The sequence below is a fragment of the Glycine max genome, chromosome 20, assembly GCF_000004515.6.
Source record: "Glycine max cultivar Williams 82 chromosome 20, Glycine_max_v4.0, whole genome shotgun sequence".
Lineage (NCBI taxonomy): Eukaryota > Viridiplantae > Streptophyta > Magnoliopsida > Fabales > Fabaceae > Glycine > Glycine max.
Genome location: NC_038256.2, coordinates 38,047,042 through 38,061,557, shown reverse-complemented (window position 1 = coordinate 38,061,557; position 14,516 = coordinate 38,047,042). Strand labels below are relative to the sequence as shown.

The 14,516-nt window shown below is 29.3% G+C and overlaps 1 protein-coding gene across 1 annotated transcript; it reads right to left on the bottom strand.

Moving 5' to 3' along the window:
- Positions 1-5,857: 5,857 nt before the first annotated feature.
- Positions 5,858-10,014, bottom strand: LOC102660305 (CRIB domain-containing protein RIC10). Its single transcript, XM_006605970.4, has 5 exons — positions 9,559-10,014; positions 9,164-9,298; positions 8,973-9,070; positions 8,614-8,719; positions 5,858-6,664 (listed from the first exon to the last, which is right to left on the bottom strand). Exons 2-5 carry the CDS (start codon positions 9,219-9,221, stop codon positions 6,456-6,458), a joined length of 471 nt encoding a protein of 156 aa, XP_006606033.1. The 5' UTR covers positions 9,222-9,298; positions 9,559-10,014; the 3' UTR covers positions 5,858-6,455.
- Between the last annotated feature and the right edge of the window lie 4,502 nt (positions 10,015-14,516).

Genomic DNA, 14,516 nt, shown 5'->3' with positions numbered 1-14,516 from the left:
AGCATTCACTTCAAACAAAGGGTTCTTAAGGGTCATGGCTAATACCAAAAGTTAGAGAGGTCATTTTCTAGTTTCATTGTTAGTACATCTTCCAATGTCAAAAACTTTAAGATGATATTCCATGCAGGAAAATCTTTTGATTTTTGGCTATGAATAAATCACCATTCGTCATGTATTTTCTAGATATACACTACTGTAGAAAATAAAATAAAATTAGTGACAAAATAATACATATGTAATTTTTTTAAGGAATTTGTCACTAAAATTTAGTTACCCAAAATTAGCAAGGAAAAAATAATTTATCATCACTAAATTTGGTCATTAATTAATTAATTTTTAGTAGTGATAAAAAGGCACCCAAAACTTATTGTTGCCTTCTAGAACCTCCCAAACAAACTGCCTCAATAAAACCACTTTGCGATACCTAACTATATGCATGCCCAATATCATTTCATCCTTTGTTGCCATTAATATCACGTTGACGATATTTTAATGCTGCCCTTTTGTAACTATTACCCAATATCCCCATACATATAATTATTGTTGTGGGTTACCTGACAATCATGTGTAGAATTAGGGTTTGCATGTTAACTCGCATCCTCTGCATGCAATGCGCACCTTCCTGTTGTCTCTATTTGAATTCTTCAGCGCCAAAATATATTCCTTTGCCTTCTTTAATTTAAGCAATATTTGATTGCATGTCCATAGAGTTTGCAACATTTACATAGTAGGTGAAGTCCTTCACATTCAACATTAAGCCAATGATTTCAAAACCAAAGTCTTCCCACCACCTACTAACTTAAGTTAATCCTCATGCGTGCACACCCTGATGAGGCTCCTTCTAGACTATTTTTTATTTATTTTTGTACAAAAAATCTATTATTACTATTTTATTTTTGTTCATTTTTCTTTGTCTTTATATAGAATTTGTTCTTGCTGAGTTCCGACGAGATCCAACTAAGCTACCTAGTCCTCTTCTTGTCAGTGAAATCTCTTTGATCTCCAATGCTGAAATAGGAGGAGATACTTGCAAAAAAAACTTCGCCAAACAAATCGGTAATACACATGTCATATCTATTTTGAGTCATATACGAGTCATATCTTTTATTGAGTCTTCTCTTATCTCATAATCAATATAAAACTAATCACTCACACTTGAATTTCCAACGCCTACTTTAACTTGAACACAGTTAGAAACATCTTTTGAAGGTAAAACAAATAAGCAAAATCAATTTTTTTCAATAAGAGAATCAAATTTCTTACACCTTAACTATAGAAAATTCTATGCTATATTAAAATGATTTTTATCACTAACACCCCTTTCAATAATCATCCTCTATTTACAACGCGTTCTTACACACGTTGATATTTTCTTTCACAATCACCACAATTATTACTATACCGGCCGGTCGAGGCATTCCTAGCTATTTTAGACATAAATGTTGCAATACAAATTGGGAAAATAGTATTCATGTAGTATAGTAAGATAAGAATCAGATAGATGTTAATTTGGTTCCTACTCGGCTACTGAGTTGCTGTATACTGTAGTAGTGGATGTAGAAATGACCTAATGATCATTTATTGCATGTCATGCTGCAGGCCCACTAAATAATTCTCTAAGCATTAGATGGATGAGGTATGAGGGAACTGATTAATGTTGTAGTGGAAAACCATCCAAAATAAATTATTTGGTTGAGCAATTTAATTAATGTTCTCCAATTGTGTGCTTCGTTTTAGGTATGCATGTCTCCCATTCATTGACATGATCGTGTAACCAACACATGCGAAAATAGTACTACAAAATAGAGAATTTTGGTGTGAAGTGAGCTACTAGTATATATCCGGTAAGACTATAGAATCTTGTTCATTTTGAAAAACACTCGTGATAATTACTAAAAATATTTGATTGAGATAGGTGAATCTAGACAATTATTCCATCTCTTCACTTATTTAGGACTTTAATTGTGTCTTTTTGTTGTTAAATTTGTGATATTGTAGTTTTTCTCTTTTATTATCATTTTGGTAGATTGCACATATTCATGGATGGAATATTTTGTAGGAAATTTGAAATGGATTGAAATGTAACTTGGAGCAAGAGTTGTGAAAACTTGAAGTGGCAAGTGTGCTCAAGCTAGGAAATGAGGGGTTAAGCTGTAGTGCTCTTTTTGGATAGATGCAATAAAGCTACAGAGGATAAATCAATTTAAGCTAATAAACTTTTGACTTAAGCTGAATTAGGATAGAAGTACAAAATTGTAGTTATAGAATTTGCTTGAATCCAAAAAATTTTGCTTAACCAGATCTTCCCTAAAGTCTAGATTTTTTGGGTTGTATAAATAGATTTCGTGTCCATTTGTGGTTATCACGTTTTAAGCTTGAAAAACAATCACTTTCTCTAAGTTTCTTTCTTCCATTTTCTTCCTTCCATTTTGCTTTTGGATGCTACTTATGGAGAAGAGTAGTTAAATCCTCCATTGTTGGGGTTAGACAATATATAAACCTTATACTCTCATGTATTTCTTTTTGGAATCTTGTTATATATTTATTTTGTTCTTCAATGTTAACTTTTCTACTTCCATGTTTTATGCTTGTTATGGATTGATCACCCATAATTTTATTTTTAGATGAAATTACTATTAATTAGAAAATATTTTCTTTATCTTGAACTGTGGTAAAATGTCAATTAAATCTTAGAGCTGGGAATAATAGAATGAGAATTAATAGTTATCTTTGGGTCATTGAACTTAAAACAAGTTCCTTTGTTAAATGTGCAAGGAATTACCATTTAATGGAGAAACTTAAGTCTTTTCACCTAATGAATTAGGAATTAGAATACTATTTTTGAACTATGACCGATATTAATATTAAACCTCAAGTTAGATATCATGTTTTAGTGTAAAGAGAGTTTGATCGAATGAAATTTAACCCTGATAACCTTTGTCATTTGAATTTCATATCATTTTATTATGTGTTTATAAAAAATATTGTAACTTGTAGTCTTATTTTAATTTATCTTTAATTTTTAATGTTATGTTCAAATCATCATTATTTATTTGTTAATTTAGATAGTAAAATTTTGTAATGTTAGTTAAGTATCGTGCAAGTCATCGTGAGAACCATAACTCTTATTGTATATTACTTGACCATTTGGTAGTTTGTCAATGAATCAACAACTCACCAAATGATGGTTATCTATCATTTGTCAATTCAATGAAGTTGGAGTATATTCTCTAAACCTTCCTTCAACTCATTCTTGCATCCAAATCCCTTTGAATTATTTATTTATGCAACTGCAACTGAATCAGTGAGGCTCACCATATATCAGAATGTTTAATGTGGTTAGCCCTGAATTCCAATAATGTAGCCTGATGCCGGCATTGGAACAACCATTAATGAGAACGCAAATTGTCGCATCCAAATTTGTTCACCAATTTCTTCTTAATACATGGCTGCTCCACATGGTAGCTTTAATATAGCTTTACAAATATTGTCTCCACAATTCTATGCATTAATCTACCCATGCTTCAATTAATTTTATGCACTTTTGAGAGGGAAATCCTTGGAAGAATCTCTAGGGATGGGATATATTTCTATTTTAGCTTCTGACTTCAATAGTGTAGTTATGCATTTATATTTCAACGAACCATATTCTGGTACTCAACTTCAATGCTTTGTAATTGCAGAACATAGCTCTTAAATATGTAAATCAAAGGGTCCACCTTGTAAATTGAGTAGGTGCTTCAACATCAATTTTAAACCTATCATTTTTTTATCATTAATTTGATGTGCAGATTCAGCAGAACGTAAACGTAACCAAAAAACGAGCTTCACAATTTTTTTTTTCAGTTACATCGTATAAATCAATCATATCATAAAGTCAGAAACTTCAGATGCAGAATAAATACTGGTCGCCCAAAACCAAAAGAAAATTTCATAATTTGGTTTTTGATTTGTAGATAGATACAAAAGAAATGTAAAATTGAATTGTTTCTTAACAATGGCACCCCAATAGAGCATTTGATTCACTGTAAAAGCTAAAACAGTTACCAGCATTTCTATATATTTTGGTGTCTGTTTCTTTGTCAAGGAAACAACTGATTGTTAATTTCCGTGCATCTTCAGGTTTATTACTTTATCTTCACCAATCAAAAAGTCCATTCCTAGAAAGAAATGCTTGCATGACAGTGGTTGATATTCTTGAATTGCAGTGCATCAAACAAAAAATCAATTTGCTTCCAATTGATCAGAGTGATTCTAGCTGGCCCCCCACCCACCTTAGTTCGAAGCAATATACTAGTTTATATCACGACAAAACTTAGATGCAGTTCTTTAAATAAAATTTTTAGTGTTGTCTTCAATCAAAATATTTAAATTTATAATTTATGGAATAAAGTTTACATCAAAGGACAACATACATAAATTATCGAGATAAAACTTCAATTTTGATTAGAGTACAAGACTAGAAGCAGCACCCATGATTATTACTGTTGTTCGTTTTACATCACAAAACCACAGGCGAGTAAAATAGGTTCCTTACAAGTATTAAAAAGTGACAATTCAACTAGTGTCCCTCTTCGTTAGATTGTGAAAGGTTCCATGCTCAAAAGCTGGTCCACAATCTAAGATTGTGTAGGCATTGGAAAATGGACTTGCCCCAAACTTGGTTTCTCTAATAATAGTTAATGAAAGTGAGAATGGTAGTGATGAAATTTGGAAAGTTGGGCATGGATTTGGCGGGTCTACTACTAACGGCCATTTAAATTTGTATACTTTTCCTGTTGCACCCTTCTGTAGGCCTCTATTTGCACGTACTTCTTTGTTTTTGAGTAAACAACACTAGTACAACAAGAGCGTACATTAAACTTTCCTAATTAATTGGATTGTCTACATGAATCAAATCATGTAATAATGTTTGATTATAAATCTTGTTTTATTGTTGACTACGTATTTTTTTTTCTCGTCTTTTTCACAATTGGTGTCGGCCTATATTTTTTTTCTCTCTCTAATGCAAAATTCTATCTTGTCTTATTTGTCTACTTATCTATTGTAATATTCTAATTTTTGCAGCGTTCAGTTTTTCTCTTGTTGGGTTTACCCGACAGATTCTCCTTCTTATTGGCGATGCAACATGATATTCTGCTTTTTTTATATTCCTTATGGCTGAGGCAGAGGTAGTGATCCTTATTTTTCCACAAAGTGAAAGGAGGGGGGGGAATCATTGTCTGGGAAATTTCAAGGTTCTGCACGGTTTCATGTTTATCGGTTTACCTTGTTTTCAAGGACAAAAAAAAGAAAGAAAGATAATTCACCCTACTTTCAATTTCTTTATTAAAAAAATTACAATAAACAATATTTCAAAATGAATTAATGAAGGAATGCATGAGAAGTTGATCATCTTTTTATTTTATTTTTTTATGATTCAGAAGTTGATCATATGGATATGTTCTTATCCTACTTGAAAAAAATAAAATCATATAATATCCACATTATAGATAAATCAGCAGGTGAATTCATCAGTATCTTTCCAAGATTTAAGAGGACAAATTAGTGGCTCCAATCATTTTGAGTCACAAACACGTCATAGTGAATAAATGAAATCTATCAACTCTTCCTCCTTTTATAATTTATTTATTTATTTATTCTAGACGCATCCCTTATAGGAAATAATCTTTACTCCAAACATGGCTACATATTAAATATAGGCACTTCTTGGTGGATATTCAAATCGTGATACTAGCCCAAATTTCTCAGACTCAACCCTGTTGAGTGTTGGATTATGATTTGTATGGAGCAAAAGGCACGGCATTTCTATATTTTGGTGACCTCTATGCATGCTCAAAGACTAATAGAAGTATTATAAAGAAAAAAACTTCATAGAAGTTGTATAAATGGACTACTAAAAAGTACAAACAAGGCAAAACATACAACACAATGCACCTTGAAGGACCAATTGAGTGATGAACATCATTCAGCAAAGAGGATACCAACAACTTGGAATCCCCTTCTCTGGCCACTAGCATTCCAATCTGCAGGTGTATATAAGTACGCTGATTACATTCTACTTCAAGAATAATCAATTACTAGCATAATAATCTTGTTAAATAGGCATCTATTGGTATATCCTTGTTCCATGTCCATTCATTTAAATCTGCAAAACTGACAATACAACTACCGAATATAAGGATGCATATGATTCAGAGAAGACCAAATTTTATCATCCAAGAAAAACCTCCTGTTGGGTTTTTCACTTGTATTCTCAGCCTTTAGACAAAAAGACAAGCAATTTGGTTTTTCTCTCTGCGGATTAGGATCTGTACTAAATAGCAGGAAAATTTTCAAATCCAACTTTATTTTCTTTCTTCCCCTAATGGATCACCAGATGAGAGCATAATCTTGCTATTCACAATGAAATTTTTTTTTCTCCCACCAATTCCATAGTCTTGAACCCGCTACTTTTAAGAGATTGGAGTAGCTTCTCTGTCACTATATGCAGCCTTTGACTTTGTTGCTCTTGAGTGTCTTGATGAAGCAGATAGCGACTCAGAAGAGGAAGGTGACTTGGTCTTTTTCTTTTTGGATTTCTTAGAAGCATGAGAAACCCCAGCAGATGGGATGCCTTTGTAAATGTTTGATGCTGGTTGGCTTCCTGTGGACTCTTCAAAATCTGTTCAAAGCCAAGTAAGGAATGATTATCATACAAAAAAAATAATAAATAACATCCAAACAGGAAATAAATCCATGGCACCAGGTAACCCGGCAAGATCTGATTTACATTAATATAGTTCCTACACCAGCAAACAATTTTGATTTTTGAAGAATATAAAAGATCTCATGATTCTCTCCTATAACTATCAGGAAATATAATCACAATTCACAAACAATGGAAATAAAATAAATTCTAGTATGTAACTGCATAATTGCAGAGGAATCAGTAATGTATAGTGACTAAAGTCAAAGGTAACATGGGTGGAAAACAAAAAACTTCCAGAAAAAGAAAATTACCCAGCAAATAGACAGGCTATTTTAAACATAAAATTGTGTGGTTAAACTAATTTCGTAGCATATGAAACTAGTACTTCCCAGTTCTGAGCATGGAGTGCAGCTTTCAAACAGAGAATATCACTACATTGTTTTCAGTGAAATTCTTAATTCTGAGGAACCAGATACTCCAAATGCACTAAATCCATCCTTGAACACATTGCTTATGCAATAACACAGTACATCATATTTACCCTTGGGAGTTCAGAGTCACAGTAACAGCTAATATGTCCAACAGAAGAGCAGAACTCCAAAAAGTGCACGGCTAAATTCTTCTTAGCAATATCAACAACCGCATTCAAACATACCATGATTCCCAAAATATACAGTTCCAAGAACAACCTATCATTTAAGTAATACAATTGTAAAGCTTTTTAAAGGGTAAGATCAGGTGTATATCTAGGCATAAAAAATACATTAGAGGTAAGATTGTTTAAGTTGGCTGCTGATACAGTCTAGGAAGCACAAATACAGGATATAGGCACCAACACAATCCAACAAAATACGAGTATATGGCAAATTTTAAAAATTATTGGACGCAACACTGCTATAATATAATATACATATAATTAATCTAAAGTTAATATGAAATGAAAAATTAAATCACACGAGAGGATTCATGTTTTAAAATTGAGCATAAGTCATTATAAATCTAATAAAATATAAAATTTTATCTAATTATTGTGTTATTCCAACCAGTATCGGTATAAAAGTTCAAAAAATAAAAGTATAAAAAATATATAAATGCAATTAAAAGTATTTGAAATATCCATGCAGTATCCAACATGGATACATATCTGACAAGGTTACAAAACAAGGACACTTACAAGTGTTTGTGCTTCTTAGGTTACAATTAGCTATCGATATATATATTTGATATGAATGATAGCAACAAATTTCCGGAGATCATATTAGAAGGTCATAGTAATTAGTAATGTTGTATATCGGTGGTTCCATCTTAATCACACACCAATAAGAACAAATCTTATGATCTTCACTAATAGAACTATTCATACAGTTTTGCAGTTTCACTCAATTAGGTTGTTCAGTTCTTTAAAGGGTTTAACTTGATCACATTGAGGAAACTTACCACATGGAAAAACTAAAGACCAACAAAACATATTCTTATCAAGCACAGTGATATATAATATTAAATACTAAATTCAACACAATCAAACCACTCCGTTTAAGAAATTCTGGTGTGGACCACTTGAAACAGTTTTAATTGTAAAGCCAAGAGCCATTAGATTCCCCACGTTGGAGCTGAGTTTGCTCGTGACATAACAGCCAAACTCTTCCTATGGAGGCAAAGAATCTAGATAGCTTTTGGAAGCCTCACAATTTTATCTAGAAGATAATCAAGAGACACAACAATAATCAAATCCATGTTCCCCTTTTTACTAGTTAACCCGTGAAGGGGCACCTATTTGTATTATTTAAATTAAGGACACTGCACCGTTCCACATGAATACAGTATCTCAATCTCAATATTTAATGGCACCACATTCGGTAGCAAAAATCAACACTTGACTCAGAAGAAATTTTGTTATGTGTGGAGTGAGAAGCAAAGCTTACCTTGGGAGGACCATGATGCGGTGACAGCCATACCATTGGGGTCATTTAGTTCACCCAAGTTACCTAGTGACGTTGAAAAATCAGGCGCTGTTTTAAAATCATTCATCTGAAACAAAAAACAAAATAATAATTTCTATGCACATGTCAGTATAAAAAAAAATGTATACCCTCAACCAATCAGAAATTATAATAGATAGATATAACTATGGTTGTTGGATGACATTGTAAAAATCATTTACACAGTTAATACAGAATTAATTTCTCTGATAAAAAAATAATAGAGAAAATGACAAAAAAAAAATTGGATCTTAAATAGTTGAAACATAAATGGCCAGGTAAAGTGCTCATCAGTTCCGTACCCAACTGGGTCCAGTTCCTGAGGGGCCATCCCATCCAATGTGAGCCACATGCTTAACATCTGTCGGGTACCCAATTTCCATCTCCCGCTCCTTCAAAACTGGAACAGTACCCATTTCCCAACTTAGCACCACCAACAACAAAAACCCAGAAAACCAAAATTGCATTCAAGGGTGCATATATAAAGGATTACCAAATATTTGTGTGATGTATTTGATACTCTTGTAGATTCCTTTTAATGTGGTTGCCATGGTGCAGATCACAACCCCAACAGTATGACAAAATGGGAAGTATAGACCGAAAATTCTTGACCTGGAAATGCTTTTGCCTGTCACAAAATGGAGTGTTGTTAATTATATACAAATGTCCAATTCCATAAACAGTGTAGAATATCAGCTAAGGTTTTATTGCATGTGATTTGGAACTTTTTTTTTTTTTTGTTTCCTAGGAATGAAGATTGGCATCTGAATATTGAACACAGAAAAGATGCTATTGCTCATTAATGTTAAAAATGAAAACTTCACTTTCAAATGGTTTTTAGTAGAAAATTTCTAAGGGAAGAGAAAAATAAAAAATGAAATACAGTACCCCAAGATGGTTTTGATGCCGGTGCTGATAGAAATCCAACTATGTTTTCTGTGCTCCATTCGTCATCATTCTGAAACTCATGTGGAGAGTGCTGACACGTGCAAAGATCAAATAGAAGGAAGAAAAGATCGAATGGGTGTAAAAAAGTTGAGATTTGAAAGATGGGGTATGGAATGCAGATTGAACTGAAACTAGGAAGGAGGAAGGAGAAGAATGGGAAAGAGAGATGCCTCTAGGAGAAGAGGAATAGTAGGTGGGCATTCATGAATGAAAATTTGAAAACTAGAATGGAGAGAGAGAGTTGGTTTAAGATGAAAAAAAAAATTAGGACAGAGATTCGAAAGTGGAAGGCAATTTAATAATATGGTTTGATGGGATTGTTTATTTAGGAGTGTCCATTATGGTATGGCTGTTTATAGTTGCCATGCTTGGTTGATGGTTGGTGAGCCTCGATACACTAAAGAATGAACTTGGAAGATTAATTCATGAGTTATGGTTCTAACCACAGTAAACTGCTTTTCTTTGTTATTTTGCTTAGCTGTAAATATTTAATATTTGGAGATTCTATCCTCTCTTTTTTATTTTGGGGAATTCTATCCTAACTCGGGAAAAATAATGTTATGATAAATAATTAATTCTTTCATAAAGTAATTAGTTGGTTCAGTATCGAAAGTGATTATTTAATTGGATAAACTGTTAATTAAATTTAATATTAAATGTGTCTTTCATCTTTATTGTGAATATTTAATTGGATAAACTGTTAATTAAATTTAATATTAAATGTGTTTTTCATCTTATTGTGAATCAAATATTTCTTGATATTAAAGTTAATCATTAAATTTTTGAGATATTAAGATTTATTTAAGAGATTAATTTTTTCTAATAAATACTTTTTTACACACAAGTCACTTATTAAACTCATGATCGTATATTTAAGAGATAAAATTATTTATCAATCTTATCATATCAAGTTAATAATATGTTTTTGTCTTTTAAAATATTATGAATTTCAATTTTAGTTTTATTCATTTTTAGTCTTTTCCTCTCTATACTTAAATATAAACAAAATTAATTTATACTAATTAAAAGTTAATTAATATTGTTTAATTTTATTAATCTTATTTTTAAAACATTTTTTTCTTAAATTCTCTTTCATTAGATTATTAGAACTTCGTATCAAAACTAAAAATAAATTATTAAAAATAGAATCTCAACTAAATATAGAATATTTTTAAAATGGTATTCTTAAGAAATTAGTTAACATATATTTATATTTTGATCTATTATTTTTTTTTCTTATATTTGAGTACAAATTTATTTTAATAAAATACATATGTTTAGTACCTATAACTAATGAGAGACTTCCTAAAAAAACTCAAAGAGAGACTAAAACTACCTGACTTTTAATAAATGTAAGGATTAAAGGTAATAATTTTTTAATAATTCATTATATTTTGAGAAATAAAAAAACATGTTTAATCCATTAATTTATTACTTTGATAATACATTACTATTTTTTATTTATAACAATCAAAGACAATTATTAAAAATTTATAATAATTCATACATTTTATTTAACCAATTGAAGTACACTTTTTTATAAGTACATTAGTGTTATGTATGAACTATAAATATAATTAATATTTATTTGAAAATTTATTAAAATTTAAATAAAAATGAAGGTATTAAATTATTGATTCCTAAAAGGAAAAGTTTTTTACTTCTTTTTCCCAATTGAACAAAGGAAAAGTTTATTCACCTACCCATCATCAATGCATCAGTGACTTTAAATGTAAACTGTAACATCGGAGAAATTTTATTTATGAGAAATATTAATCACAAATATTTTGTTTTATATTTTTTGTGTGAAAATAGAACATATTGTCAGAAATTTATAATAACTTACACACCTTTATTCAACCAATTAAGTTCTTAAATTTTTTCACATATTTAGTTTTTTATAAGTGGCTAAGATTAATTTTTTCACTGAATACATTAATTAAGATGGTTTTGGTTCAAATAATAGAGTGGGAAAGGATAGTTAATAAGTTGATTATGATGCTACGTTCTTGAAAATTATATTTCTGACAATATTATAATTAAGAATTTTTTTAATGTATTTAAAAATATGATTGGTTAACTTTTAATATTTTTAGGAATATTTTTTTAAAACTTTAAACTAAAAAATTTAAAGATCAGCTATAATGGGATTAGAAAATAACTTCCAACATTCTCATGTGAATGTAACTTTCCCAATTCCTTTACATGGAAATAAAAATTATATAGACATGAGAATGCAAATACTTTCTATAGTATTTTAAAGAAAACTTTTACAATAATTATTTTAAAGTTAAAGTATATTTTTATCTCTCTTATGAAAAATCTGAAACTGGTCTCTCCAAAAAATTACTTCTTATTTGAGTTCCCCAAAACTTTTAACATGTCATTATTCATCCAGAATCTGCTTTGCAAAAAGAAAAACTCTATTAATGAATCCGCTCATATGACACACAAAATGTTAAAGGGAGATTTTGAGACATTTGTACAACAATTTAAAAAAATGATGTTTGGCATGTTAAGATACTAACTAAAATATTGGATTTACATATCGAATTAACACTAAACAAATAATAACATATTAAAATTTTAAAGAAATTGAAATGAAATAAAAAAATCGAAGAGATCAATTCCAAATTTTATATATTTTAGAAAGATAAAAAAACATTCTTAAACCTTATCTTAAAATCTTTGCTTTCAATAATACATATATTAATGAATTAGAATTAAAACTTTTATGTAGTTTATTTTTTAATAAACTCATTTTTTTTTTGGAAGATCTTAAATTATGTTTTCTTTTTTTATTGAAAGGATTTTTTGATAGGTAATGACTATCATGTAATCTTAAGGCATTAATTATATTTATTTAAAGATTGTAATAGCCTTATTTATAGTAAAAATGATAAATTATATTGTTTCTTTTTTGGAAAAATTATAGAATTAGCCGGCGAAACTTATCGCGTAATCTTTCTAGGCATCATATATTCATTTTTTTTTATCAATTTACACTCTTTAAAGATTAGTGCGAGAAATTTAATGACACTTATTTATAATTAATAATTTAAAATTAAAATTTTTGGTGCAATTAAATTTTTTAATAAATTATTATTTTTAATTAATCATAAAGTATGTTCTTACTGTTGTAAAGAAAAGTATGTCCTTCCTTTTCTCGGAGAAATTTCTTTTAAAAAGGCAATATTTATAGCGTAATCTTTTAGTCACCATATTTTATCAATTAACGTATAAAATGCACTCTTTATCATAAAGAAGCTTACACTTTTTTTCTTAAAATGCATTAAAATCAAACTTTTTGCCATCCATATTAGTCATCCTTGAAAAAAAAACATTAAGTATATTCTTGATATTAATCATCGATTAAATTAATAGAAATATCACATTAACAATGTGGTGACCCAAGAATGTATAAATGGATGTTAGTAATATATATTTTATCACTTTAATATGCTTTTTTTGTTGAATTATTTTTTAATATGATTTCTTTTGGTATTTGAGATTTTGTAAGTTTCATTAATTTAAATCAATCTCATTTTTCCTTTAATAAATTTTAGATTAATTTCATATGGTTTTTATTTGTCTTTGAGATTTATTTAAAATTTATTAAATGAAAAATGAGTCTCATTTAATTTGATGGAACTTCAAAAAATTAACTGATAAAAATTATTATGTAGTGATTTGACATAAGTAATTAATGTATTAATATTAATGTTGAATCGTATTGATAGTACTTAAGTTTAATCTTTTATAGAAATAATTTGTTGTTAGGTTTTATTTACCTCTTAACTGAATTTTTAAATTAGTTCGTGTCTCTTTCTCTTGATCAACTAGAGGGCTAATACCAAAATAAATAAATATTTTAATTAAAATTAAAGAGTAGTTTGAGTAGTTTATGTTAATATTTAATGTTAAACTTTAATACATAAGTTTTAAATGAAAATTCAAAATACTATAAAACACACTTATAAATCATAACATTAAGTTTTATCATCTTTTAAAAACTAATTAAGTTTTATCATAAAAAAGTATATTGAAAAACATGTTTTTAATTATCATACGGATAGCATTAATTCCTCCTAATATTTTTTAATAATGAATAGTTTATGTGAGTTGGTCTTAGAGGCTGGTACAAGTCATAAGGTATTTACAAATTATCTATCAACAAAAAGTCCTTACATTAGCAGCAATCCATGCCTTTCTAGGATTTGAGTTTGTTCCTTGCACCAACCTTTATTGGTAATTCCTTCTAATATTGAATAGAGTGTCCATGACTAAATTGAATCATTTGAAATAATTTAGAAACCAAACTGATTTCTTTTAAAAATTTTGGAAACTAAATTGAATTTTTTTTAAAATTTATGGGCCAAATTAAAACAGTTAACATAATTTAGAGACTAAATTGATAATTAAACTTAAAACATATTGGTATAATTTAGTCAATCAAACTTGACATTGTTAAAGTTTAAAGCAATTGAATCATTTTACACTGGAATACTGATATTAACTTAGTGCACTAAATTCAGTTAGATTATTAATCAGCAAACTATTATCAAGTTATAAATTTTTAAAAAAATAATAATATGGATCTTCCTTACATTTACTTGAAATGTGTTTGGATAATTTTTTTCATGAACACTTATTGAAGAAGAAAATAGGAAAATAAATATTTTTTATGTTACAAAATATAATGGTGTAGCATTACCATGGCAGCAACAAGTGCAGAAAAGCATTCCATGCCAGAATTGAAAAAATAAGAAGGAAAAAGGTGTCAAAGAAAAGATAATACTTCCCAAATTGCTTATGCCTTTTTCGGAAGGTCACACTAATTATGCTGTTGAATGTTGACATTTCTGGTCCATATGTCACTGTTAGTATAGTTTTCATTT

What these genes read in the sequence shown, in the direction of transcription:
- LOC102660305 (XM_006605970.4), bottom strand. Translation starts at nt 9,221, where the DNA reads ATGGCAACCACATTAAAAGGAATCTACAAGAGTATCAAATACATCACA. An exon ending in ATACATCACACAAATATTTG is followed by an intron (nt 9,071 to 9,163) that starts GTAATCCTTTAT and finishes GTACTGTTCCAG; the next exon opens with TTTTGAAGGAGCGGGAGATG. An exon ending in CAGGAACTGGACCCAGTTGG is followed by an intron (nt 8,720 to 8,972) that starts GTACGGAACTGA and finishes TTTTTGTTTCAG; the next exon opens with ATGAATGATTTTAAAACAGC.